At 40.1% G+C, this 26553-nt stretch overlaps 1 protein-coding gene and 2 pseudogenes across 4 annotated transcripts in view; 1 reads left to right on the top strand and 2 right to left on the bottom strand.

Annotated features, from left to right (window-relative positions):
- Positions 1-4895: 4895 nt before the first annotated feature.
- Positions 4896-6670, bottom strand: LOC308347087 (cationic amino acid transporter 3-like; annotated as a pseudogene). Its single transcript has 2 exons — positions 6496-6670; positions 4896-6300 (listed from the first exon to the last, which is right to left on the bottom strand). The product of its transcript is annotated as a cationic amino acid transporter 3-like (transcript).
- Positions 6671-7098: 428 nt separating this feature from the next.
- Positions 7099-24275, top strand: LOC308347086 (pyridine nucleotide-disulfide oxidoreductase domain-containing protein 1-like; annotated as a pseudogene). The gene is made up of 7 exons: positions 7099-7129; positions 15999-16099; positions 17371-17507; positions 18841-18954; positions 19746-19867; positions 23068-23206; positions 23956-24275. The product of its transcript is annotated as a pyridine nucleotide-disulfide oxidoreductase domain-containing protein 1-like (transcript).
- The window catches only part of RECQL (RecQ like helicase), a 64805-nt gene continuing 62500 nt past the window's right edge, over positions 24249-26553 (bottom strand). For both annotated transcript variants that reach the window (XM_080809954.1, XM_080809955.1), the window contains 3 exons: positions 26268-26487; positions 25824-25953; positions 24249-25322 (listed from right to left, as the gene is read on the bottom strand). In XM_080809954.1, the coding sequence (XP_080666080.1) occupies positions 25176-25322; positions 25824-25953; positions 26268-26487 (497 nt within the window). In that variant the 3' untranslated portion in view covers positions 24249-25175. The remainder of the gene's footprint in view (positions 25323-25823; positions 25954-26267; positions 26488-26553) is intronic.

The following is a 26553-nucleotide window of genomic DNA, read 5'->3' as shown; positions in this document are numbered from 1 at the left end:
GTGAAAACATATCCATCACAAAAGTCTCATCTTTCATGACTCTTTTTTTAAGCTTCTATTTATTTAACAGCAGAGAGAGACACAGTGAGAGAGGGAAGACAAGCAGGGGAAGTGGGAGAGGGAAAAGCAGGCTTCCCGCTGAGAAGGGAGCCTGATGTAGAACTCCATTCCAGGACCCCAGGATCATGACCTGAGTCAAAGGCAGACATTTAACGACTCTGCCACCCAAGCGCCCCACCTTTCATGACTCCTAAATGTCCATGTAGCCAGAATTACTGTCCCATTTCTTTTCCAACTCCCCTGGCTTTTATTTCCCAAATTTCTCCATAGTCAGCCTCCTCCAGGAAGTGTCTCTTGGCCAATACGTCTTTCTCAGTTTATACTCAGACCTCCTCTTCCAAAGTAATGATGCCTTAATGTATATCTAGTTCTGAATTCCTCCTATTTCAATCCATTTTTCTCCTCATGCACAGTGTCAATTCTCTCTCCCCAAAGAATCATAGATATTCTCACAAGGTTTTTGCACCAGTCCCCCAAAGAAGCACCTAAAGGAATAGGTAAGTATATGGGTAATCTTGCTCTGGCAGGCTTCCCTGCAGACACCTGCATCCTTTGGGAAGATGAGAAATTCAGCAAGTAAGAAAGTATCTTCCCTCCTGGGGCAAGCCCCATGCATAAAGACAATAGAAAAACACTGGCCCTCCTGTATAGGTTTAAAAGTGACTGGATCAAGAAGAATGCCAGTGTTGTGCCCACACTGGAGCCCGTCTCACCCTCAGGGATTCCCGGTATCAGGCAGAACTGCTTGGGCCTTCTCTCAGTTTCACTGCTTCTAGCCCCTCCTCGCATCCCATGGAAGAGATGGAGCTGGACCAGGGGAGGTCGTGTCCTGCTTTCTCCTGCCCCGGGACTGTATTTTCCCTGCTGCTCTTTGGATGAACAACACTGTTCTTACTGCTGGATCCAGAGGAAATATAGAACTTACTTTTTGTCCTAAGCAAGACTCCACAGGGATGGAACAGACAGGACAGTTACCATAACTCAGGCATAGCCACACAAAGACAAAAATATAGGTGCCTGGGTACAGCTCTAGATGCTGGGTACAGACAGCTCTGGATGGGGAGAAATGCTGTTTGCCAAGGAAATCTCCCAGAAGATAGTTTTAAAGGACCAGCATACTGCTAGTCTGAAAGGAAGGAGAATTTTCTGTGCCAAAGAAATATGTAAGGCTCAATTCAATTTAAGATGAATTTATTAAATGCTCATTAGGTGCCTGGCCCCCAGCTGGATGCTCTGGGGCAGTGAGCAAGATATACTCCTTATGTATGATCTATAATCAGAAACAAAAAAAGAAAGAAAGAAAAGAAAGACACGCAGATTCATTGAGGTAATGCTGACATATAGAGTTGTAAGATATTTGAAGTGTACATAGTGTAAATTTGATATACATATAATTGTGAAATTATTCATTATTATTTGCCCACTAGAAAGTATTAACGATGGTATTTTAATCCACGTTTCATTAAATGAAGGTGAGTGAATAAAAGGTACTTTTGTTTCCCTCACTTCAACTTTACGCACGAAGAGGCTTCAGCTGGAGCTCTGGTTTTCAAAGTGGGACCAGTGGCATCAGTATCTCCTGGGAACTTGTTTAGAAGTACAAGCTCTGGGCCCCACTCAGACCCCTTGAATTCCAAACACTGGGGACAGGGACCCAGCAATCTGTTTCCACAAGCTCTCCAGGTGTCATGGTGACCCCTGAGGTTTGAGCACCACTGAGCAGGATACTATTCCTAGCCACTCTACACAGGGCCCTCTCTCACTGAGACCTTGATTAATGAAGTGAAGACATAACATTGAGTATACCCCATTAGCTTCTTCCAATGTTCTGTTGCTTTTCTTTTTTTGTCCAGAACAAAACTGCCCACCGGACATATGCAATCCAACCGGCTCATACAGGAGAGAAAGTAATTAAAGAAGTCCCTCTCCTGTGGTGGTAGGCCAGGGACACTCAGCACTGCTTGTGAAGAGAAGTCTGTCAAAGGCAGTGATGACAGATTAGCAAGCCAAGTAGGCTGCAGATCTACAGCAGATGGTTTATTCTTCTGTCTCTATGTCATGATTATCAATAGGTTCCAAACACAGGAGGGGGAAATGGGGTGTTATTTATTGGACCTCTACAGCTCCAACAATGGGTTGTAGTGAAAAGTAGGCAGGATGCAGGTTCAGATCATGTGTAGGAAGGAGACCTAGTTAAGAGAATAACAGAACAGAAGAACCGGAGGAAATCCTAGAGTTTTTTAAGGAAACAGAACTTTAGAAATGATCAGTTGTGACCTCTCCTATTACAGATAAATAAGCAGAGCATGGAAGGAACTAAGCAGCTTCCTCAATGTCACATTGCTTGTTAGTGGTGGAAACAGGAAGAGAATCCAGGACCCATGGCTTTCAGCTGTGCGCTTTCTGAGCAGGTGGACCAAAGCAGACAATAGCAGCAAAACTTTAAAGTCTAATAATGCAGATATGGCCCAGTAGAAGAAACAATCCCAGGATTTTCAGCATGTGTGGTGGGTTCAAAGCAAAGTGCTTTGTGTCCAGGGGAGAGCTCTGGCTCCAGTCACCTGTGCATGCTCTGTTGTCCCTTCACACAGCCAAGGCTCAAGGTACACAGCCCACTCACTGTGCTCTGAACACAGCTTCCTTGTCCTGTGCTTTTCCTTTGTTGTTCTCTCTGCCTACCATTTATCTCTCCCTGCTGCACATGTGTGGCAAATCCCATCTCTGAAGAGAGCCAGCTCAAATGCCATTCCTGTACAATGTCTTCTCCAATTTCAACAATCAACACTCACCTCTATACCCACCACAAATGATCATCCTCCACTCTGAATTCCAAGACACATGATTTGTACATTACTTATGACAATACGTTCTATTTTGTGTTATAGCTATGCTTTACCCTTGTGTTAGGATATCAGCTTCTTATGTGAAGGGGCTATATTTCATATTTTTTGGTCTTTTTCTAGATTCTTTCATTTTTTTGAAATGAAACATAACACACCATGTTGTTATGTTACTCTCATGTGTACAATACAATTGGACAATTCCACATATTTCTCAGTGCTCATCAAGATTAGTGTTCTCTTAATTCCCTTTATTTAAATCACCGGCTCCCCTACCATCTTCTCTTTGGCAACCACCAGTTTTTTCCCTGAATTTAGCAGTCTGGGGTATTTTTGTTTGTCTCTCCTTTTGCTTTCTTCTTTTTATTTTTTTTTTATTTCTTGAATTCTACATAAGAGTGAAAACATATGGCATTTATTTTTCTCTGAGTGATATAGTTCAATTAGTATTATACCCACCTGGTCCCTCCATGTTTTTCAAATGGCAAGATTCCATTCTTCTGTATGGCTGAGTAATGTGTGTGTGTGTGTGTGTGTGTGTGTGTGTGTGTGTCTATCACATCTTCCTTATCTATTCATCTATCGATGGATACTAAGGTTGCTTCCAAGCCTAGATATTGTAAATAGTGTTGCAAAAAACACAGGGGTGCATACGTCTTTTCAAATTCATGTAACTAAAACTCTTTCATGCAAAAAAGGAAACCATCAACCAAAAAAGGCAACCTACTGAATGGGAGAAGATATCTGCAAATGATATATTAATAAGGAGCTAATATTCAAAATACATAAAGAACATATACAACTCAATAGGAAAAAAAACAAATAATCCAATAAAAAAATGGGCAGAGGACCTGAGTAGGTATTTTTCCAAAGAAGACATACAGATGGTCAACAGATACATGAGAAGATGCTTAGCATCACTAATCCATGAGGGAAATATGAATTAAAACTGCAATCAGATATCACTTTATACCTCTTAGGACAGCTAAAATAAAAAAGACAAGAAAAACAAATGTTGGCAAAGATATGGAGAAAAGGGAACTCTCATGCACTGTAGGTGAGAAGTCAAATGATGCAGACGTTATGGAAAATAGTATGGATGTTCCTCAGAAAATTTTAAAAGGAACTACCATATGATCCAGTAATTCTGTTACTGGATATTTTCTTAAATAATATCTTCAGTCAATGTGGAGCTCAAACTCACCAGGCTGAGGTCAACTGTCATGCTCTACTGACTGAGCCAGCTAGTCAACTCCTTCACTAGTGGATACTTAACCAAAGAAAAGGGGAAAAAAAAACTTCTTCAAGTTTTTTTTTTTTTAAGATTTTATTTGTTTATTTGACAGAAAAAGAGAGCACAAATGGGGGGAGCAGCAAACAGAGAGGGACAAGCAGGCTCCCCACTGAGCAAGAAGCCCAATGATGCAGGGTTGAATCCCAGGGTCCGAGATCATGACCTGAGCCAAAGGTAGATGCTTAACTGAATGGCCACCCAGGAGCCCCTCAAGTTTCTTTTAATACTAATTTTGTAAAAGCCAGTAAGCAGCTATAGACACAATTGAAAAGCAGAAAGAAGAAGGAGGAGGAGGAGAAGAAAAGGAGAAGGAGAAGAAGGGGAACAAGAAGGAGGAGGAGAAGGGAGAGGAGGGAAAGGGGGAGAAGCAGGAAGGGGGGAGAAGGAGGGGGAGGGGAAAAGGAGGAGGAGAAGGGGGATGGGGGAGAGAAAGAGGAGGAGGAGGAGAAGAAGAAGAAGGGCGAGGAGGAAGAGGAGGAGAAGGAGGAGAAGAAGAAGAGGAAGAAGAAAGAGCAAAGACACAACCTTCACTGTACGATAAATACAGAGCTCTATTACTGTTCCCCCACCAATATCTCATTGGGGCCCTAGATTTCCAAGTGCTCAAGAATACTTTCCATTATTTTGGAGGGGGACCAGACTGCATTCAGGTGTGATGATGTCAATCCAAATATGTACTTGCAGTGATGAGTTCAAGGTCTCTAGTTTGGGCCCTTACAACTGTGCTGGATCCCATAGCTCAGGTAGATAACAAACCCAGTCAACATCCAGATACCATACCGGGCCCAGGTGTCAGCTGACATCTGCGTCATAAGGCAAACATTCACAAAGATGCTCAGGAGTGGGAGGAGAGGCAGAGCAGGGACCTTAAAGGGAAGGGGAGAGGAGCTCTGTGGCTGTCTCCAGATGACCCTAGTGATCCCAGTGATGAGCACTAGGAGCAGCACAACTACTGTGATAGGCACTGGGTCTCCAGAAAGCAGACCTGGCCAGTGGGCCAGCACCAGGCAGAGAAGAGTCAGCAACAGAGCAAGCAGTGAGGAGCAAACATAGACAACCTGGCCAGAGAGTGGAGTAGGGGTGGGGCTGCCTGGAAAAAATAGTCTCCTTAGAGTCAGCTTCTCTGCTGCAGGTGTGGTCTCCTCCTGCATCTGCATTTCATTTTCCTAATTCTTCCTCTCAGGCCAATACCTGATGATGAGAACACAAAGAGCTATCAGGGAATAAGATATCAGAGTGCCAACTGACCTGAGATCCAAGAGATCAGTGAATCCAAAGAAGAATTCCATAATTGCTGCAATGATGCCAAAGATCATAATGGACATGATGGAGGCATATGTGGCAGTAAGGATCTTGGAAAGCACTGGGAACAGGAGGCGATCTTCTGCCATCATGTGTATCACCCATTGTATGGGGAAAATAAAGCCCCAATAGATGCCTACTAAAATACTACAGAAAACTGCAAAAGATGCAGTGTAGTAGGCAGGGACCCAGCCAATATAGAGAAAAGCTTCAGGCAAGCTGCTCCCAGGTCAAAGCTGATAGTAAGGAACCATGAGTGTAAGTGCTGCAGAGACACCAAAATACACAAAAAAGCAGATAAGCAGTGAAATCACAACGCCCCTGGGGATGGAACACTCAGGATTGTGTGATTTTTTTTGACTCTGGTAACAATAAAGCCAAAACCTATAAATGCATAGAAACAGGTAGCTGATCCACGGAGAATCCCCTGGAAGCCAAAAGGCATGAATCCTCCAGAGCCCAGAGGGCCCAGGTGAGAGGTGTCATTGAGTCCAGCCTGTATATAGTCCTCTTCTGTGAGCTTCCAGTAATGCAGGTCCCCTTTAATGAAGCTAGAGATGATGACAAAACTGAGAACCGAAATTTTCACCAATGTGAGCACTTTGAAAATTCTGAAGAACGAACTATGATTCAGACTTTGAATTTCTGTGAGAAACAACAGAAAGACCACCGCAAAGTAGACTAGATTGTCTGCAAAGACTTGGGGAACATGCTGTGAGATGCTCTCATGCTGGGAATCAGAAACTCGGTTCCCAATCAAGTTGTCAAAAATTAATGTCCAGGACTGGATCACAATGAATGCATCTGCAACAAGGGAGAGGATGAGATTCTAACCACAGATGAAAGCCCAGATTTCACCTACAGTAACATAGCTGTAGAGATATGCTGAGCCAGAATGGGGAACCCAGGCACTAAACTCTGCCTAGCCCAGTCCAGCCAACAATGAAGTCAGGCTTGCTACCAAAAAGTAGATCACAGTAGATGGTCCTGCTTGATTACTGGCCCCCTCATTAGCCAGGAAGTACACACCAACACCCACTGTGCGGCCCACACCCAGGACCACTAAATCCAAACTGCTCATTCTTCTGCCAAATGGAAACTCAAGCACTTCTTGCTCTAGCAGACGTTTGTGTACCAACTTGTAACCAAATCTGCGAAGTGCCTGACACAGCATTCTAGCTGGTATTGAAGAAGATTCTAAGGATCAGAGAATTGTAGCAAACCCAGGGAGCCAAGAGTGTTTGATCTGGATCTGTGAGGCTTAGTTAAGCCAAGCTGGGTTGGGGCTGCTGAGGTCTGTTGCTCAGGCTTCGAAGTCAATCCTATTTTCCACCCAGTAAAAGTACCAAATACTCCCAACATTCTGCTTTATTTTTAAATTTTATTTTTCAGTAGGCTCAATGCCCAGCATGGACCCCAACCTGGGGCTTGAATTCAACCCTGTGATCAAGACCTGAGCGAATATGAAGAGTCAGACTCTCAATCAACTGAGCCACCCAGGCACCCTAACATTCTCTTTTATACACCACATGACATAATCTCATTTAAGTTCGAAAGTCATGTAGCTTTGTGTACTAATTGGGCGGTGAAACACAACAGGGCATGACGGTATTGTCCAATAATTCACAGGCAGGTTGGGTGCAGTGCTTGAGTTATGACACATAATTCACGGACTAGAGGGGCTTGTTGCAATTACAGACCCATTCTTTATGTATCACCTGAGTTTAAAATACAAATATTGGTCTCTAGTCTAAAACTCTTAGGCCCAAGGTTAGAATCCCTTAGGCCCCCTTTTTCCTCATTCTGCATCATCCATTCAGCAGTACTGATGGCCAAGAATGTACAGTCCACGCCTTCCCTTTACCCACTAGGCCAACAGGGGTGCTGTGAACAGAAAGGATGAGGGAGAAAGGGGCAGGGCCTTCATAACCACCTGCAAGAAGGAGAGAAATAGGCTGTTCTGTAAAAAAACACTGGAGAAATGAGGGCAGCAGCCAACCCAGGGTCCATGACTGAGATGGGAGAGGAGGCAAGAAGGCCATTTTTTGAAATCTGACATCCAGTAAACATCACCAAAATAACCAAATAAATATTCACTACCTTTTTTATGTCCATAGGTATGACAGTGTGATGGGCAAGAAGAAAAGAAACAAGCCACCTAGCTCAGTAGCTCAAAAGCAAAACAATTCCTTATGTCTCCTCCCTCTCTGAGTTCCAGGACACAAAGCCAACTAACTTCAGCAGGCAGTCTCCTCACTGGCCATACTGTGCTCTCTGCACACCCTGTGCCATCTGGGTTGTCAGCTTCCAGGGGCCTGGAGAATCTGCCCTGTTCTGTGAGATTGTATTAAACACTGACTTGTGGGCACCTGGGTGGCTCGGTTGAGCATCACCTTTGGCTCAGGTCCTGATCCAAGGTCCTGGGATCAAGTCCCATGTTGGGCTCCCTGCTCAGTAGGGAGTTTGCTTCTCCCTCTCCCTCTATTCCTCCTCCCTACTGGCTCTCTAAATAAATAAATAAATAAATATCTTAAGAACAATACACTCAATTTTAACCCCCTACGAATTTTTCACAAGAAGTTATTTTTTAATTTTAATTATCTTTAATTTCTTTTCAATGTTCCAGAATTCATTGTTTATGCACCACACCCAGTACCCTATGCAATACATACCCTCTATAATACCCACCACCAGGCTCAGCCAACCTACCATCCCTCTCCCCTCCAAAATCCTGAGATTGTTTCTCAGAGTCCACAGTCTCTCATGGCTCATCTCCCCCTCCAATTTACCTCAACTCCCTTCTCTCCATCTCCCCATGTCCACTGTGTTATTCCTTATGCTTCACAAATAAGTGAAACCATATGATAAATGACTCTCTCTGCTTGACTTATTTCACTCAGCATAATCTCTTCCAGTCCTATCCATGTTGATACAAAAGTTGGGTATTCATCCTTTCTGATGGAAGCATAATATTCCATAGTTTATATGGACCATATCTTCCTTATCCATTCATCTGCTGAAGGGCATCTTGGTTCTTTCCACAGTTTGGCGACTGTGGCCATTGCTGCTATGAACATTGGGATACAGAGGACCCTTCTTTTCACTACATCTGTATCTTTGGGGTAAATACTCAGTAGTGCAATTGCAAGGTCATAAGGTAGCTCTATTTTTTAGTTTCTTAAGGAATCTCCACACTGTTTTCCAAAGTGGCTGTACCAACTTGCATTCCCACCAACCGTGTAAGAGGGTTCCCCTTTCTCCACATCCTCTCCAACACTTGTTGTTTACTGTCTTGTTAATTTTGGCCATTCTAACTGGTGTAAGGTGGTATCTCAATGTGGTTTTGATTGGAATCTCCCTGATGGCTAATGATGATGAACATTTTTTCATGTGTCTGATAGCCATTTGTATGTCTTCATTGGATAAGTGTCTGTTCATGTCTTTTGCCCAGTTTTTCACATGATTATCTGTTTTGTGTGTGTTGAGTTTGAGGAGTTCTTTATAGATCTTGGATATAAGCCCTTTGTTGTATTGTCATTTGAGAATATCTTCTCCCATTCTGTGGGTTGCCTCTTTGTTTTGTTGACTGTTTCCTTTGCTGTGTAGAAGCTTTTGAGCTTTTGATCTTAATGAAGTCCCAAAAGTTCATTTTTGCTTTTGTTTCCCTTGCCTTTGGAGACATATCTTGAAAGAAGTTGCTGTGGCCAAAGTCGAAGAGGTTACTGCCTATGTTCTCCTCTAGAATTCTGATGGATTCCTGCCTCACATTGAGGTCTTTTATCCATTTTGAGTTTATCTTTGTGTATGGTGTAAGAGAATGGTCAAGTTTCATTCTTCTACATATAGCTGTCCAATTTTCACAGCACCACTTATTGAAGAGACTGTCTTTCTTCCACTGGATAATTTTTCCTGCTTCGTTGAAGATTAGTTCACCATAAAGTTGAGGGTCCATATCTGGGCTTTCTACTCTATTCCACTGGTCTATGTGTCTGTTTTTGTGCCAGTACCATGCTGTCTTGGTGATCACAGCTTTGGAGTAAAGCTTGAAATCAACGTGATGCCCCCAGTTTTGTTTTTCTTTTTCAACATTTCCTTAGCAATTCGGAGTCTCTTCTGATTCCATACAAATTTTAGGATTGTTTGCTCCAGCTCTTTGAAAAATGCCAGTGGAATTTTGATCAGAATAACATTGAAAGTATAGATTGCTCTGGGCAGTATAGACATTTTAACAATGTTTATTCTTCCCATCCATAAGTATGGAATTGTCTTCCATCTTTTTGTGTCTTCTTCAGTTTCCTTCAAGAGTGTTGCGTAGTTCCTCGAGTACAGATCCTTTACCTTTTGGTTAGATTTCAGGTATCTTATCCTTCTTGGTGCTATAGTCAATGGAATCGATTCTCTAATTTCCCCTTTCTGTATTTTCATTGTTATTGTATAAGAAAGCAACTGACTTCTGTACACTGATTTTGTGTCCTGCCATATTATTGAATTGCTGAATGAGTTCCAGTAGTTTGGGGGTGGAATCTTGAGTTTTCCATATAAAGTATCAAGTCATCTGTGAAGAGAGAGAGTTTGACTTCTTCAGTACCAATCTGAATACCTTTTATTTCTCTTTGTTGTCTGACTGCTGTTGCTAGGACTTCTAATATTATGTTGAACAAGAGTGGTGAGAGTGGACATCCTTGTCGTGTTCCTGATCTCAAAGGGAAGGCTGTCAGCTTTTCTCTATTGAAGATGATATTCATTGTGGGTTTTTCATAGATAGATGAAGTTGAGGAATGTTCCCTCTATCCCTATACTTTGAAGCATTTTAATCAGGAATTGATGCTGTAACTTGTCAAATGTTTTTTCTGCATCAATTGAGAGGACTGTGTGGTTCTTCTCTCTTCTCTTATTGATTTGTTCTACCACATTGATTGATTTCTGAATGTTGAAACATGCTTGAAACCCAGGGATAAATCCCACCTGGTCATTGTGAATAATCTTTTTAATGTAGTGTTGGATCCTATTAGCTAGGATCTTGTTGAGAATCTTAGCATCCATATTCATCAGGGATATTGGTCTGAAATTCTCCTTTTTGGTGGGGACTTTACCTGGTTTGGGGATCAGGGTAATGCTGGCTTCATAAAAAGAGTCTGGAAATTTTCCTTCTGCTTCAGTTTTTTGAAACAGCTTCAGGAGAATAGGTATTATTTCTTCTTTGAAAGTTTGGTAGAATTCCCCCAGGGAATCCGTCAGGTCCTGGGCTCTTGGTTTTCAGGAAGTTTTTGATCACTGCTTCAATTTCATTACTAGATATTGATCAATTCAGGTTGTCAATTTCTTCCTGATTCAGTTTTGGAAGTGATAGTTTTCCAGGAATGCATCCATTTCATCTAGGTTGCTTAACTTATTGGCGTATAACTGTTGATAATAATTTCTGATGATTGTTTCTATTTCCTTGGTGTTGGTCATGATCTCTCCCTTTTCATTCATAATGTTATTAATTTGGGTCTTCTCTCTTTTCTTTTGGATTGGTTTGGCCAATGTTTTATCGATCTTATTGATTCTTTCAGAAAACCAGCTTCTATTTCATTGTTGCATTCTACTGTATCTCTAGTTTCTATCTCATTGATCTCTGCTCTAATCTTGATTATTTCTCTTCTTGTGTGTGGGGTTGGCTTAATTTGTTGTTGATTCTCCAGTTCTTTAATGTTTAAAGAGAGCTGGTGTATTCTGGATTTTTCCCTTTTTTTTTTTTGAGGGAGGCTTGGATGGCTATGTATTTCCCACTTAGGACCACCTTTGCTGTATCGCATTGATTTTGGACCGAAGTGTCTTCACTCTCATTGGTTTCCATGAATTGTTTAAGTTCTTCTTTGATTTCCTGGTTGATCCAAGCATTCTTAAGCAAGGTGGTCTTTAGCTTCCAGGTGTTTGAATTCCTTCTGAACTTTTTCTTGTGGTTGAGTTCCAGTTTCAAAGCATTGTGATCTGAGAATATCCAATGAATAATCTTAATCTTTTGGTATCAGTTGAGTCCTGATTTGTGACCCAGTATGTGGTCTCTTCTAGAGAAAGTTCCATGTGCACTCGAGAAGAATGAGTATTCTATTGTTTTAGGGTGGAACGTTCCGTATATATTTATGAGGTCCATCTGGTCCAATGTGTCATTCAATGCTCTTGTTTCTTTATTGATTTTCTGCTTAGATGATCTGTCTATTACTGAGAGTGGTGTCTTAAGATTCCCTACTATTAATGTATTCATATCAATATGACTCTTTATCTTGATTAACAGTTGTCTTATGTAGTTGGCTGCTCCCATATTGGGGACATTAATATTTACAGTTGTTAGATCTTCTTGATGGGTAGGCCCTTTAAGAATGATGTAGTGTCCTTTTGTATCTCTGACTACAGTCTTTAGTTTAAAATCTAATTTATCTGATATGAGAATTGCTACCCCAGCTTTCTTTTGAGGCCCATTGGCATGAAAGATGGTTCTCCACCCCTTCACTTTCAGTCTGGATGTCTCTTTAGGTTCCAAATATGTCTCTTGTAAACAGTATATGGATGGGTCCTGTCATTTTATCCAGTCTGCAACCCTTGCCATTTCTGGGAAGCATTTAGGCCATTCACATTGAGAGTGATTATTGAAAGATAAGTTTTTATTGACATCATGTTGCCTGTGAAGTCCTTGTTTCTATAGATTGTCTCTGTAAATTTCTGTTCTGTATCACTCTTGGGTTCTTTTTCTTTTATAGAACCCCCCTTAGTATTTCTTATAGTATCAGCTTGGTGGTCACATATTCTTTTAAACCTTGCTGGTCTTGGAAGGTTTTTATCTCTCTATCCATTTTGAATGTCAGCCTTATTGGATAAAGTATTCCTGGCTGCATGTTCTTCTCATTTAGTGCTCTGAATGGCTTGCCAGGTTTCTGTGGACAGGTCTGACATTATTCTCACGGTCCTTCTTCTGTACCTAAGGAATCTCTTCCCCATAGCTGCTCTTGGGACCTCTTGTGTAAAATTATGATTTGTGAATTTCAGAATTAAGTGTCTGGATGTCTTCTAGATTAGTTGACCTTAGGGGGTGTCCTTTCTGCCTCTAGGACACAAACACTATTCCCCAGACTAGGGAAATTTTCATCCAGAATTCATTCAGCTATATCTTCTAGTCTTCTCTCTTTCTCCACTCCCTTGGGGATCCCAATAATTCTGATATTTGAATGTTTCATGGCGTCATTTATTTCCCTAATTCTGTTTTCATGGCTTCTAAGCTGTTTGTTCCAGGCCTCCTCCCAATCCTCCTTTTCTGTCAGTTTATCTTCTAGACCACTAATTCAATCTTCTGCCTCAGTTACCCTAGCTGTTAGAGTATTTAGATTAGATTGGACCTCACTGATACCATTTTTATCCTTCTGCCAGATCAGCCCTCACTTTCACCCTTAGAATTTCTATGTCGCCACTAATGGTCTTCTCCAACCTAGCCATTGCCTGGATAATTGTTACCCTCAATTCCCTTTCTGACATACTGTTTATATCTATATCCAAAAGTTCTGTGGAAGAGAGCACAGACTCTGAATTATTCCTCTATTGGGTGTTCCTACTCCTCATCATTTTGGTGAGAGTAGTTGAGGGGATGTATAGCTGAATATATCACCCACGATCTAGGCAAGGTGCACCTTGGAATGTTTCAGATTAATCGGAAGTCACCACCAAAGAGAGAAAAAGCAAAAACCCAGCCAAAATGAGCCCCAAAAGTAAGATTTATAAGGTACATAAACAAAAATGAACAAACTAAAAAGACCAACATAAGTAAAAAACAAGAGAAAAAAAAAGAAAGAAAAGCCCAGCCAGGGGCGCCTGGGTGGCTCAGTGGGTTAAAGCCTCTGCCTTCGGCTCAGGTCATGATCCCAGGGTCCTGGGATCGAGTCCCGCATCGGGCTCTCTGCTCAACAGGGAGCCTGCTTCCTCCTCTCTCTCTGCCTGCCTCTCTGCCTACTTGTGATCTCTGTCTGTCAAATGAATAAATAAAATCTTAAAAAAAAAAAACCCAGCCAAAATGAACCCCAAGAATAAGATTTATATAGTACAAAAACAAAAACAAATACACAGAAACACTAACAGAAGAATAAGATGGGAAGATGGTTATAAACCCTCAATGTGGGAGAGGAAGGTTATTTCCATTCTTCCGGGTGAATCCTATTATCTTTGTTAAGGGACTCAGCTTTCCAGAGATGCAGGGAAATTAATACTGGTTTATATGTATGGACAGTATTGAATAGGGGAAAACAGTGACCTTGAAGCTTATATCTATATATATTAAAAAAAAAAGAAAAAGAAACATAGGTATATGAGTGAAAAAAGTTCAAGTTAAAAAGTTATTATGGAAAATGTTGTATTAAACCTCTAGTTGTAATGGTAAATAGGTTAAAAAATTCAAAGAACAAGAATCATGAGAACGAATTAAAAAAATAAAAAAGGAAAAGTTGTATCTCTGAAATATATAGGTTTTGGGGCAATACTGGGAGCTTAATATATTGTTTTTCCCTGATGTTGGGGTTTTACAGTTTTATGGGGACCCTGAGATGGCTGTCCTCTTCTTCTTTTGGATTGTCTTCTGGGGGAGGGGCCTGCCATGTTGTTTTTCAGTCAGTCCTGCTTGGGCTGAGTTGCCCTGCCCCCTGTCAAGGGGCTTGGCTCTGTGGAAATCGGTTTTTCAGGCTATTGCTCTCTGGAGGTTTTTGCTCTTTGGCGGCTTTTTGCAGTTTTTCGGAGGGTCAGAGCAAAATCTGCACCCAGACCTCCGCCTCAGAGAGAAGTCTCAGACTGCTCCCCTCTGGGTGGTCCAGAACACACAGACTCCTCTCTGCAAACTCCACTGAACACCACAGCTTCCCACAGGCCGTGGGCACCCCCAGGTACCATCCCAGTGGTCGCCCAAGGCCCTCACTTGTGTCTGCACCCCTGTGCCACTAAGACACCAAGCAATATTTGTCCCGGAGAGCTGGAACCCAGGTGACTACAGTCTGGGACTGTTGTCTGGAATCCACACCATGCCCGGTGCACTTGCAACAGGTGGAATCGGAGTTCATGGAAATCTGTGGGCCAAGGGATCCTAACTGGAGTCCGCGCAGGGTTCTCTCAGGCATGGGCTGGGTGCACTCAGACCCCGCAGGCTGCACAGGTCATGAAAGACTGTGGGGCCAAAGGATCCCAACCAGTTTTCATGCCAGGTTCTCTCAGGCTTAGGCAGGAGTGCCCCCAGTCCCAGCAGTGGTGCAAGCAGCAGAAAGCTGTGGGCTCAGGGAACACAGACTGGGACACTCCTACCAGACTCTTTCTGTGTTGGGTGGTCTCTGGAGGTGACTGTCCTGGGTCTGTGGGCTTGGGCCCATGCCCGTGACTACCCAGTTCCTCCACTTGCCCCTAAACATCTTTTGCTCTCTTTGAGTGCTTTTAACTAGTCTCCAAGTTAATGCTGGTCCCCAATCACAGGGCACTTTTTTTGTATTGGGTGTTACTTTCCAATGGGTCGCTTCTGGTGGCTCCCTTCCCCTTCTGTTTATCCTCAGATTATCAGTCTGAGCGTATCCTCAGATTATCAGTCTTCCTTCCCCTTCTGTTTATCCTCAGATTATCAGTTACCTCTCCACTGATGTCTTTGCCCCTGTAGAAATCCAGATGTGTATAATCTTACATCTCAGACTGATTTCATGAGTGTTCAGAGTGTTCTGGTAGATATTTAGCTCACTTTAGGGGACCAGTTGAAAGAGGGTCTCCTACTTCTCCACCATCTTGCCCCTCCTCCAATGGGTTTTTCCCCCTTTGGGTAAAATACTCCTTAGTGGAGTCATTCATTGGTAATATGGTAATTCTAATAATTTTTTGAAGAATCTCCATACTGTTTTTCACAGTGGCTATACCAATTTATATTTTCACCAACAGTGCACAAGGGATTTTATTTCTCTACACTCTTACCAACACTGTTATTTCTTGTCTTTTTGATTCTTGACATTCTGACTGGTGTTAAGGTAATACCTCATTGTGGATTTGATTTGCACTTCTCTGATGATTAGTGATGTTAAGCGTCTTTTCATATGTCTGTTACCAGCTATATGTCTTTGGGAAAATGTCAGTCAGGTCCTCTGCCCATTTTTATTTTGGTTGGTGTTTTTGTGGGGTTTTTTTGTGTATTTGGTTTTTTGGTTACTGAGTTATATGAGTATATATTTTGGATATCAACCCTTTATTGGATAGATTGCGCCTTTCAGATTAACCATGTATATAACAATCAAAAACATTGTATATACACTAAACACTTGATTGAAAGGTCCATTTTATAACTCTATATCAGAAAATGTTAAAGTAATGAATAAGATGATCAAAACACATAACTTAGTTTAGTCCTGCTGTATAAACATATGAGAATCATAACATTGCCTAAAACCTTGGGAACACAAGTACTCGCTGCCTGGCAGTTTTTAGGTCATTTGAATTTAGAATTGAATTTATCTCTTCAGGAAGGAAAAAGGAAACACAAACCAAAGCTGGTGCTGGCAATATGGGCAGTGCCTTGAGACACGATTGGCATGAAGGCTTGAATCCTAAAGGTACAAAAGAGCTATGTGCTCATATACTAGTTAAATCTAAGAAGGAATTTTAAATTCTTAAACCATTCATTAAAGACTGGTCACAAATAAGTCAAACAACTGTGAGGTCACTTTACTCAAAGTGCTAAGACAGAGCGGACCAAGGGCACTTGGCCCAATTCCTTACCAAAGTTAAGTGAGTGAATATATCATTCATCTAAAACTGATTTGTGCCCTTCTTTTTAGTGCCCCAGGCAGAGAGACTTCCAGACCTGGACCACAGTGAATATAACTGTCCTGTTTTAAATTAATCTTTTCTCAAAGGTCACTTCACATGCATTATAATATGTCAAAGGTTATTAGATGCATCCTAAATAAAATACATATTTAACACCATAATTGGAAAGCAGATGACTTGCTTTTACTCATTTTATTGATTAGATATTTGTTTTTAAATATTTAAAAGGCTGTGATATTTAAATACTATAAGAAGCATTATATGGAGTCCTCATCACTGTGTATGATTTCTTTACAGCCTTGGGTAGTTTGAAGGGGAGCTGGCTTCATGGCATATCTAATTTTTGTGATAGAAATTATACAAAATCATTTCTTCCTGCATCTTCAGATCCAAAGATTAATAGTATTTTTAACCTGAGTACTTCAGTTTGGTTCAGTAAACCTTATCTGCTATGTACTTGGCACTTTACTAAGGTTCTCGGATATAACAGTAATTTGGCATGGACCTACCCTCAGAAGGCTTCTATTTTATTTATTTATTTTTTAAGATACATTTTTTTTAAAGACTGTATTTATTTATTAGACAGAGATCACAAGTAGGCAGAGAGGCAGAGAGAGAGGAAGGGAACCAGGCTCCCTGCTGAGCAGAGAACCGATGTGGGGCTCGATCCCAGGACCCTGGGATCATGACCTGAGCCGAAGGCAGAGGCTTTAACCCACTGAGCCACCCAGGTGCCCCACAGGAGGCTTTTATAGTCTCTAGCAGTTGCAATTTTTAAAAACTATATTTGAAATTATAAATGAGGTTTATACTAAAAAGTATGCCCTTGATGTTACCCACCAATGCAACCACTTGTCCTCTTAAGTTCTGAATGGATTTCTGCTCATTCCTTTCATGCACAGAAATTGAGAGGCTTATTTTGAGGCACTAGTGTGTTTCCATTTATATTGTAAGAAATATTTTTATTGTATATTTGCATATTGTATGTTTGTATTATTGAATTGTATATCTAATGTATTGTAATTTAGGGGGGGATGTGTTATGGTGACCAATATTTTCTTTTAGTTTTCTCATAAGGTACACATTGAAACTGTGTGTGAAAGTAAAGAAAATCTACCTTCAGGAAGAATTTAGAATTTCTAAGAAAAATTCCTTGCCTTTTCCCAGAGACCATTCTAATCAGTCAGTCACAACTGATAAAGGTAAGTAATGTAATAAGAAAAAAATACAATAACCACTAATTTAGAAGGAAGAAAACTTATTCTTCCTATATTAAAGAACAACTTTAGATTTCCATACAAAATTTAAACATAAAAATTAAAGATGAAACCATTACTTAATAACGTAAGTCATTTCATTTTCATTACTTAGTCCCCAAGTTTCCTAATAATTTTACATGGGGTTTATGGTGCTGTAACCACAACTTTATGAGCAATCAAAGTATCTTACAGATCAAAACAAATATAAACTAAAAAAACCTTTATGCTCTCAGAAGTAAAGTGACTTCCCCCAAATCAAACAGAGAAAATCTATAAATTTGGGATTAAGAAACAGATCTAATCCCTACTCCACACTTCCTATGAGAACTACTACCATTTGAAGAAATACACTCAGCCAAACTGGTGTATGAGATACTCCACTGTTTTTGAATTCTTTGAATTTTTCCATGGGCAAACGTAGTGTTAATTTAAGGGGAAAGCATTGAAAAGTGAGTAATCTTGTTAGATAAACTGTCTGGGAAGTATGATGTATTAGTACCTTTAAAAAAATAATTTACAAAGTGATTATCAATTCAAATTTACTTTGTTAGAAGTTGTATGTCTAAATTTAAAGGAAAAATGTTTAGAATGCCATAATTTAGGGGGTAACAGGGTGATGGGAGTTGAGGAAGGCACGTGCTGTGATGACACTGGGTGTTATACTTATCTAATGAATCATTGAACATTACATCAAAAACTATGTACTATATAGTGGCTAACAGAACATAAAAAATGCTATAATTTTGTAATCCTACTAAAAACAAGGAGATAATAATGTTGATTGTATCATAATTATTTTAGCAAAGGTGTCTTATAAAAATTAAGGATTTTTTTAACATTCTATTAGCGAACATATAGTACATCATTAGTTTTTGATGTAGTGTTCAATGATTCATTAGTTGCATATTAATACCCAGTGCGCATCACAGCACGTGCCCTCAATACCCATCACCCAGCTACCCCATCCCTCCCCACCCCCCTTTCTGTAACCTTCAGTTTGTTTCCCAGAGTCCAGTCTGTCAGGGTTTTTTGTTTTGCTTTGGTTTTGTTTTTTTAAGTAAACTCTACATCCAACCCGGGGCTAGAGCTCACAAGGAGATCAAGAGTCGCATGCTCTGTTAACTGAGCCCCTCAACGAGTGTTGTTTTAAAGTCCTGTCCTGCCTTCTTTCTTTGTTCTAGGCATTTATCACATAATTCTACCAACAACTGGTGATTAAATTTGAGAATAAAGGGTTTTTTTGTTTGTTTTTGTTCTGTGTGTGTGCTTTTTTTTTTTAAGTGGTATATATATGTGGAATTGACTAATGAAAAGAAAAACGGCTGTGATTTCATTGTCAGTGCTGCAGGAATTAACACCAAATATAGACCCTTTTCTTTATGGCAACAACGTAAGGTGAAATTTTTTGTCTTGCTATGATTATTTTTAACAGTTTATTGTCTTAGTGTAAAACTATAACTTCTAAGAAAGCTGAAAATGGGCCCCTGGGTGGCTCAGTCATTAAGTGTCTGCCTTCAGCTCAGGTCATGACCCCAGGAACCTGGGATCAAGCCCTGCATCAGGCCCCCTGCTCGGCGGGATGCCTGCTTCTCCCTCTCCCATTTCCCCTGCTTGTGTTCCCTCTCTCGCTGTGTCTCTCTTTGTCAAATAAATAAATAAAATCTTATAAAATTTAAAAAAAAACTGAAAACAGTTTAGTTTACAGTCATGTTTCATTTGCAGTATTTCATATTGCCTAAACCCCTTAAGTAGTAAACATCCCAGCATCAGTGTCCTCATAAATGGGACATAATGCACAGTTCATTTGTCTAAAGGTTGATGAGACGGACACCTATGAAATCTTAGAAATGATTCTTTTAGAGAAACTATCTTGTATTTTCTGTCTTTTAGCATTTGAAGCTCAGAAAACTGAGGAATATTGTAATTACAAGTGGGGTAGTCATATGGTTATTGAGTGTTCTCGATGTTGAAAGTCTTAAGAATTTTTCAGTTGGACAGTCCGAGTAGGATTTTGATTCCCTGGAAATTCATCTGAGTTGTCTAAACTTTGCAGGTGTTTTTTTGCTCTCACTGAAGATCAGCATACTGAGGTGTAAAAATTTGACATGCTCTTTTACTTTAGACCAAAAAGGGCATCTTTCGTTTTTCTTCCCACAAATGCTTATCAGGAACATTGTTTAGTTTGCTCTGGGAGAAGACAGTGGCCTGAAAGTGGATGCTTCCATGCACACACATCTCTCTGATGTCTGCGCCGCGGATGACATCTGCACTGCATCCTGGCTGCCAGCCCGGTGTGGCAGCAGGTAAGCCGTCATCCACCATCACATCATGGTATCCGATTTATCAGATTCCATCTGACGGTAAAGGAGTCGCTACCAGCAAATCCAAATCTCTGGTCTTCCCACTTAAGAAGGAAGCTGTCCTAGAGTTTTTTGTGACATTTAAAAAAAAGAATGTTTCCCTTTTGGTAAGTTATTATATAGGGATGGAAAACTCTGGGATGTCATATCTTCAAACACTTAGCACCGTCCAGTGGAACTCTGTGATGACAGAAATATTCTGTATGTTTGCAGTGTCCAGTCAGGTAGCTTCATGTTTCTGTTGAGCCCTTAAAATATGCTGAATGTGACTGAGGAACTGAATATAACTTTATTTACATTTAACTTTAAATAGCTGCATGTGTCTAGTGGCTACCAAACTGGATGGCACACTTTTAGATGAATAAGCAACATACTGGGGTGCCTGGGTGGCTCAGTGGGTTAAAGCCTCTGCTTTCAGCTCAGGTCGTGATCTCAGGGTCATGGGATCGAGCCCCACATAGGGCTCTCTGCTCAGCAGGGAGCCTGCTTCCCTTCCTCTCTCTCTGCCTGCCTCTCTCCTTGCTTGTGATCTCTGTCTGTCAAATAAATAAATTAAAAAAAAAATAAGCAACATACTGAAATATAAACCATGTAGATGATGACCCTGTGGGATCCTGATGACCTCAGTTCCATCCTTGAGGGAATTATGACTGAAAAACTTCCCTGTAGTGAACAGTCTTCCTCAGCTGAACAATTCCGTCCAATTGGATGTCCACGTCCTGCTGCCCTCACAGTGCTGCCTGCCTCCTCGGAATGGAGCAGAAATCCTCAAGGAAGATACTCAGACTGCAGCCTTAGGGGAGGTGGTCTTAGGAGGAGTAGAGAAACACGTAGACGTTACAGATAAAAGAACCAGGCAACACTCAGTGAAAGACCAGATCCACAGGTAGATTTTACTCCTTCAGATTAACTGTGGAGTGTGAAGTAGCAGAAAGGCTAGATATAGTCTGAGAGGCACTTTCAACACTGTGTGACAAACAGCAGAGATAATAGTAATAGGAAGGGTGCTTTCAGCCTGTTTCTAAAGTGCTGGCTTGTTTTCAATTTTCCCCCTTAGTCATTCTCTGTCAATTCTGTGGTCTGTCATCAACCCTCAATTAGAAATTGGGAATTTGTGGATTTTGTTTCTTTTTTTTTTTTTTTTTTAACATTTTAAACCTTGTAGGATAAATTATATCTTTAATAGAGGTCAGATTCTTCTATAGGCAACATCCAAAAATAAACAGGTGTTTCTTGTTTTGAGTGAATCTGATAGACCTGTGTCTTAATTTGTAGAAGCAATAAATAAGTACACTAATTAGTTTTATATGATCCAAGACCCAAACTGGAGGGACTCTGAGGCTGTAGACAGTAATGGTGTAGCAGTGTAATACTGCTGGCCGCCCCGGTGAGCTGTTCTCTAGTGTTGGGCTGTTTGCTCTGCTCCCTTCCCACAGACTCCCTTTCACTTCATCAAACTGATCTTGTTTATACACAGGAGACTGACTTAAAATTAACAAAATTATCGGGGCACCTGACTGGCTAAGTCAGTTAAGCATCTGACGCTTGTTTCACAGCTCAGGTCATGATCTCAGGGTTGGGGGATCTGGCTCCATGTCCGGCTCTGCGCTGGGCGTTGAACCTGCTTAGGATTCTCTCCCTCAGCCCCTCCCTGTTTGCACTCTTTCTGTCTCTCAAAAAAATATCACTTCTACCAGAAATGCTTGAAAATCACATCCATGATTGTGGTGGTATTTTTGCACACAAAGGACATAGTTACACAAAGGTGTAGGTTAGCTTTTTTAATTCTCTCTGTAGCCATGGAATAGATGGTGTACATTCATGTTTCAGGTGAAGAAATAAAGTCTCAGTTAATTAACTAAAAATAAAAATTTAAATATGTACAAGAGTTGGTATTTGAATCTCTTGGCTCCCAAGGCAAGTGTTCTATCAGGGATCCCCAAAGCTTTGTAGAAATACAATAAAAGTAGAGGAGAAATTAGTAATGTTGTAAGGTAAGAATTTAAAACGAATTCCTAGGGACGCTTGGGTGGCTCAGTTGGTTAAGCATCTGCCTGAATTCATGATTCCAGGGTTCTGGGATCAAGCCCCACTTTGGCTCCCTGGTCAGTGGGGAGCCTGCTTCTCCTTCTCCCTCTGCCTGCCACTCCCCCTGCTTGTGCACCTTCTCTCTCAAGTAAAAATTTTTTTTAAAGTATTTTTTTTAAAGACTTTATTTATTTATTTGACAGAGAGAAATCAGAAGTAGGCAGAGAGGCAGGTGGAGAGAAAGCAGGAAGCAGGCTTCCGTTGAGCGGAGAGCCCAATGTGGGGCTCGATCCCAAGACCCTGAGATCATGACCGGAGCTGAAGACAGAGGCTTAAGCCACTGAGCCACCCAGGCGCCCCTCAAATAAAATTTTTAAAAAATAGTTTAAAAAAAGAATTTCCAGCATCAGTTGCTGAAATCAGATAAGATTTCCTGAGGCTGGACATCACGTATTACATTGATCGGCCTGACCATTGAGGTTTAACTGCATGGGAGGCCTTAGCTATGTAGCATAAAAAACTAAGGATTAGGAAAAGGAATGAATTTTTCAATGATACTTTGTCATCTCTACTTATGCTGATGACGAACTTACTCTGAAGAAAAGACTGGTTAATAAGTAGTATTCTTGGGGCACCTGGGTGACTTAGTGCGTTAAGCCTCTGCCTTCGGCTCAGGTCATGATCCCACGGTCCTGGGATTGAGCCCCGCATCAGGCTCTCTGCTCAGCGAGGAGCCTGCTTCCTCCTCTCTCTCTCTGCCTACTTGTGATCTGTCAAATAAATAAATAAAATCTTTTAAAAAAAAAATCTGACTTATAAAAAAAATACGTAGTATTCTTACCTTAGTGTAGCCTGAAATATGTTAATTATTTTTAATGGCGAGTTTATTGAAACATATAGAGTTGGTATCCTCCTTTAATTTTAAAGGCAGTAATTTGGAAAGAATTATCAGATACCAAAATCGGTTTGGTTAGTGTGGATAGGTGACTGCTTCTATGGCAGAGACAATCAACTAGTCCTCTCACAAGATGTAGCCAATCTCAAGGGCTGCCAGCATTGAAGCCCTTTAAGGAATTTTGTAAGGCATCAAATTTTCTCGCATTTTTTTCTTTCAGATGAGGCTGTGGACCCAGGCTAGAGAGATGGGATGGTATGCAGTGAAGTGCATGGCTGCAGCTAGTTTACAAGAATCTATTGACAATGGACTTCAGCTTTGAACTGTTTGCTCATGTAGCAAAATTTTTTAACTATAAGGTAAGATTCTAAAAAAGCAAATCAGTGCCTTTTTCTGCTTGTTAGTCTTGTAACTAATTGATTTTCTCATTGATAAGATTTTACATGGCTTTCATCATTTTAGAAAATATCACCCATTTCCTAGTTCTTATAAATCAAGCCTGCTATTATTGCTGGCCTTAATTCCTAATCATTACCTACCTTCCTGCTATACTATTTTATAATTAAAGGGGGAAAAAAATCTCTTTCAGATTTGTTCCCTGTTGGTGCATTTCTGCACTTAACTTGAGATTCATTCTTGCCTTCTGAGGGGAACTCACAGCTATTGTACTCAAGAATGAACCAGGTGCTTTGCCATGCATATTATTTACTCCTCTTTACATTACTTTGAGGCAAGTCTTTTCTTCATAATTTACTGATGAGTAACACACATACATAAGGTTTTAGGAGATTAATTTGCTTGTGAAAGTTCTAACTCAGTTCCTTATTATATCTTTAAGTCATGACTCTAGGCCAATGTAGTCCAGATCCTACATCTTTAATTCACTAGGTACTTCTAATGATCATAGAGATTGTGTGGTAGTGTCATCTGTACAATAAATGCAATGTCATTCAGATGTTTTCATTGTGATTCTCTCCACTGACACTTGTAGCTGTAAAATTTTGTGAATAGATTTTTTTGTACTGGCCATTCTAGAATAACACAAAGTAACTGCATAACATTCTTTTTTTGGTACTCACTAGAATAACTTTATCATCTCTGTATACAGGTCATATTGCTGGGAAAATAAAACCCACAGAGGTTAGGTTCAGATCATGAATTAATGCTGGATGTACCAAAGGACAAGAATTCAGCAAAGTCGTCAAGCAATTGGACAAATTATGGGAGCTGTCTTAGTTGGTGAAACTGATTTAGGAGAAACATGAAAACTTAATTTTAAATCATATGGATCTTTCACCATATGGAGAAGATCTGCTAGATCTGAATATTGATTTAGAAGATTATGTAATTCTTAAAATGCATTTTTTTCATGAAAATGAAGTTCCATACAACACACGAAGTCTCAATAAGGTAAATGCACTGATTTAATGAAGAATACAAAAGTGATAATGATTTCAGTGGGAAAGTATTAAAATATAAATAAAACTGCAAAGATCACATAATTTACAGTTACTTTTTCCAACACAAAATTGACTACTTTATATGTAAGGATATAAGTTACTTCTGATTTAGCCTTGGAGCAGATTTAGCTAGGTTATTACGTACTTAGCCAACATCTTGGTCTGATATGCCCGCCTCATTCTTTAGTTATGACAGAAAGGGTTATATAGTTTCAAGAGGCTTGTTGTTTTGTTTTACTTAAGAGATATAGCAATAGCTTCCTTGCTAATATCATTTGTATTGATAAATTATTCCTTTTACATTTGGATTCTACAGCTGTTAGGAGCTGAAATCACTCCCTTTCTGTGATAGGCCTATATAAAATATTCCATATAACACTGTTATCAGAAGGTATGTCAAGGGATAAAGGATTTAAGATATGTGAACTCATTCTTTTTTTGAGAGGGGGAATCTGATTTTATTTTTTTAATTTAGTTTTTTTTTTCAGTGTTCCAAAATTCATTGTTTATGCACCACACCCAGTGCTCCATGCAACACGTGCCCTCCTTAATACCTACCACCAGGCCCTCCCAACTCCCCACTCTCTTCCCCTCCAAAACCCTCAGTTTGTTTCTCAGAGTCCACAGTCTCTCATGGTTCGTGCTCCCCTCCAATTTCCCCCAACTCACTTCTTAAATATTTTGCATTAAAACTATTTTTCTCCATACTGTAAATTTACATAATTCATGATCTTGAATTTTCAAGTCTTCAATACTTTGGATGTAAGTTCCATATGTATAAAATATTAATAAAATTGTCTTAAACTTTTAACTACAAAATAATGTTGTATGCATGCATAAACCGTTTTCTTGGAAAATTTAGAAACATTCATGCATCATCAATTTTTCTTTTCTTAGTCCCCGTATGCTTAGACTGCTGAAGCATGTTTGCAGACTTCTGGAAGCTACTTGAATTTTTTTCTTCCCTTCTTTTATCAGCTCCTTCAAAAGAATGACAAGTTTGAGGTGATTCCATCTACAAATAAAAACAAAGCAAAACACTCTGGTCAAAACTCAGCTGTTCCATTTTCTTTCCAGATTAATAAACCCATTCACTGGTCCTTCATATGAGCCCTATCCTGAAGGGATATGCTGTCAGAGGCACAGTGGTACGTGGCAGGCTTTTGCAGGCTTGAGAGTTATTTAATATGTGAGAGTCATTGGTTCTCGACCTCTGCTGCACAGGCCGACTTCTCAACCAGTGTTGATCAACCAGGGTAGAGTATATCGCAAATCAGACAACACTAAAATGGATTTTTCACATTCTAAAAGGTTGGAAAGTCTAGTCTATATTAAAAGGTAGACTAGTTTAAATTATTAATAGCTCTACAGAAAGCAAAGGTATGTTTTCTCTCTTCCATGCTCAGATTCTAAGAAGAAAACTGCTTCTCTCTTCTTGTGTTCCACTGGACCCAGAAGAGTATCCCTTAAGCTCTGTTGTGTTTTTTTCAGTATGTAGAAATTAACAGGCAGTTACCCTGAAACAGCTCTCTGTGGGCTTCTTTACTTGCATGGTTATGACATGTGCCTCATTGTTCAGAAGATTAGCTTTAGGTCCTATTTTCAAATATGAAATGGTAGCATATGCTGTAAAACTGTAGTCTTCTCTGTGGAAGATAAAGGCCAAAAATCAGAAAGGTTTTCAGAAATTATTAAAAAAAACAAATTTATTAAAAAAAACCATAAATGGAATAATTTTAATACACTGATAGGGAATGAAACTTGCACAAAACAAATACTTTCTATAAACTGCATTTTTTTTACTTGGCAGTGATCAGTTAAAGTTGGATTTTATTAAGTAAATTTTATATGGCATTTAAAAGTTTTACATGAAACAACCGGAAAACTACTTATTCCGTTGCAGTTATGAGAAACAATCATAAAGACAACACCAAAGGACAAGAAATGGATTTGTATATACTTAAGATACTGCTGTAGAAGAAGGTGTGCAATAATTTTCTCCAGGTCTTCACGAGGAAGTTTCGGAGGAACAACACCTGCCACTCTCAATTTTGCTGCACCCTTTCCCATCCAAGAATCAATCAGTTTCAGTGGTGTGAGCTTTTCATTCAGGTCCTCTGCCTGCTTCAGGATCTTGATTAGATCTCTGCAGTATGCTGTGACATTCTTCCTTTCACATGCTATAATGAGACCGGCAACTGGGATTTAGAAATTAGAGCAAGCACAGGCTAGTCGAAGTGGTTTAA

This window comes from Martes martes (genome assembly GCF_963455335.1).
Source record: "Martes martes genome assembly, chromosome: 8".
Lineage (NCBI taxonomy): Eukaryota > Metazoa > Chordata > Mammalia > Carnivora > Mustelidae > Martes > Martes martes.
This window is presented reverse-complemented; position numbering and strand designations above follow the sequence as displayed.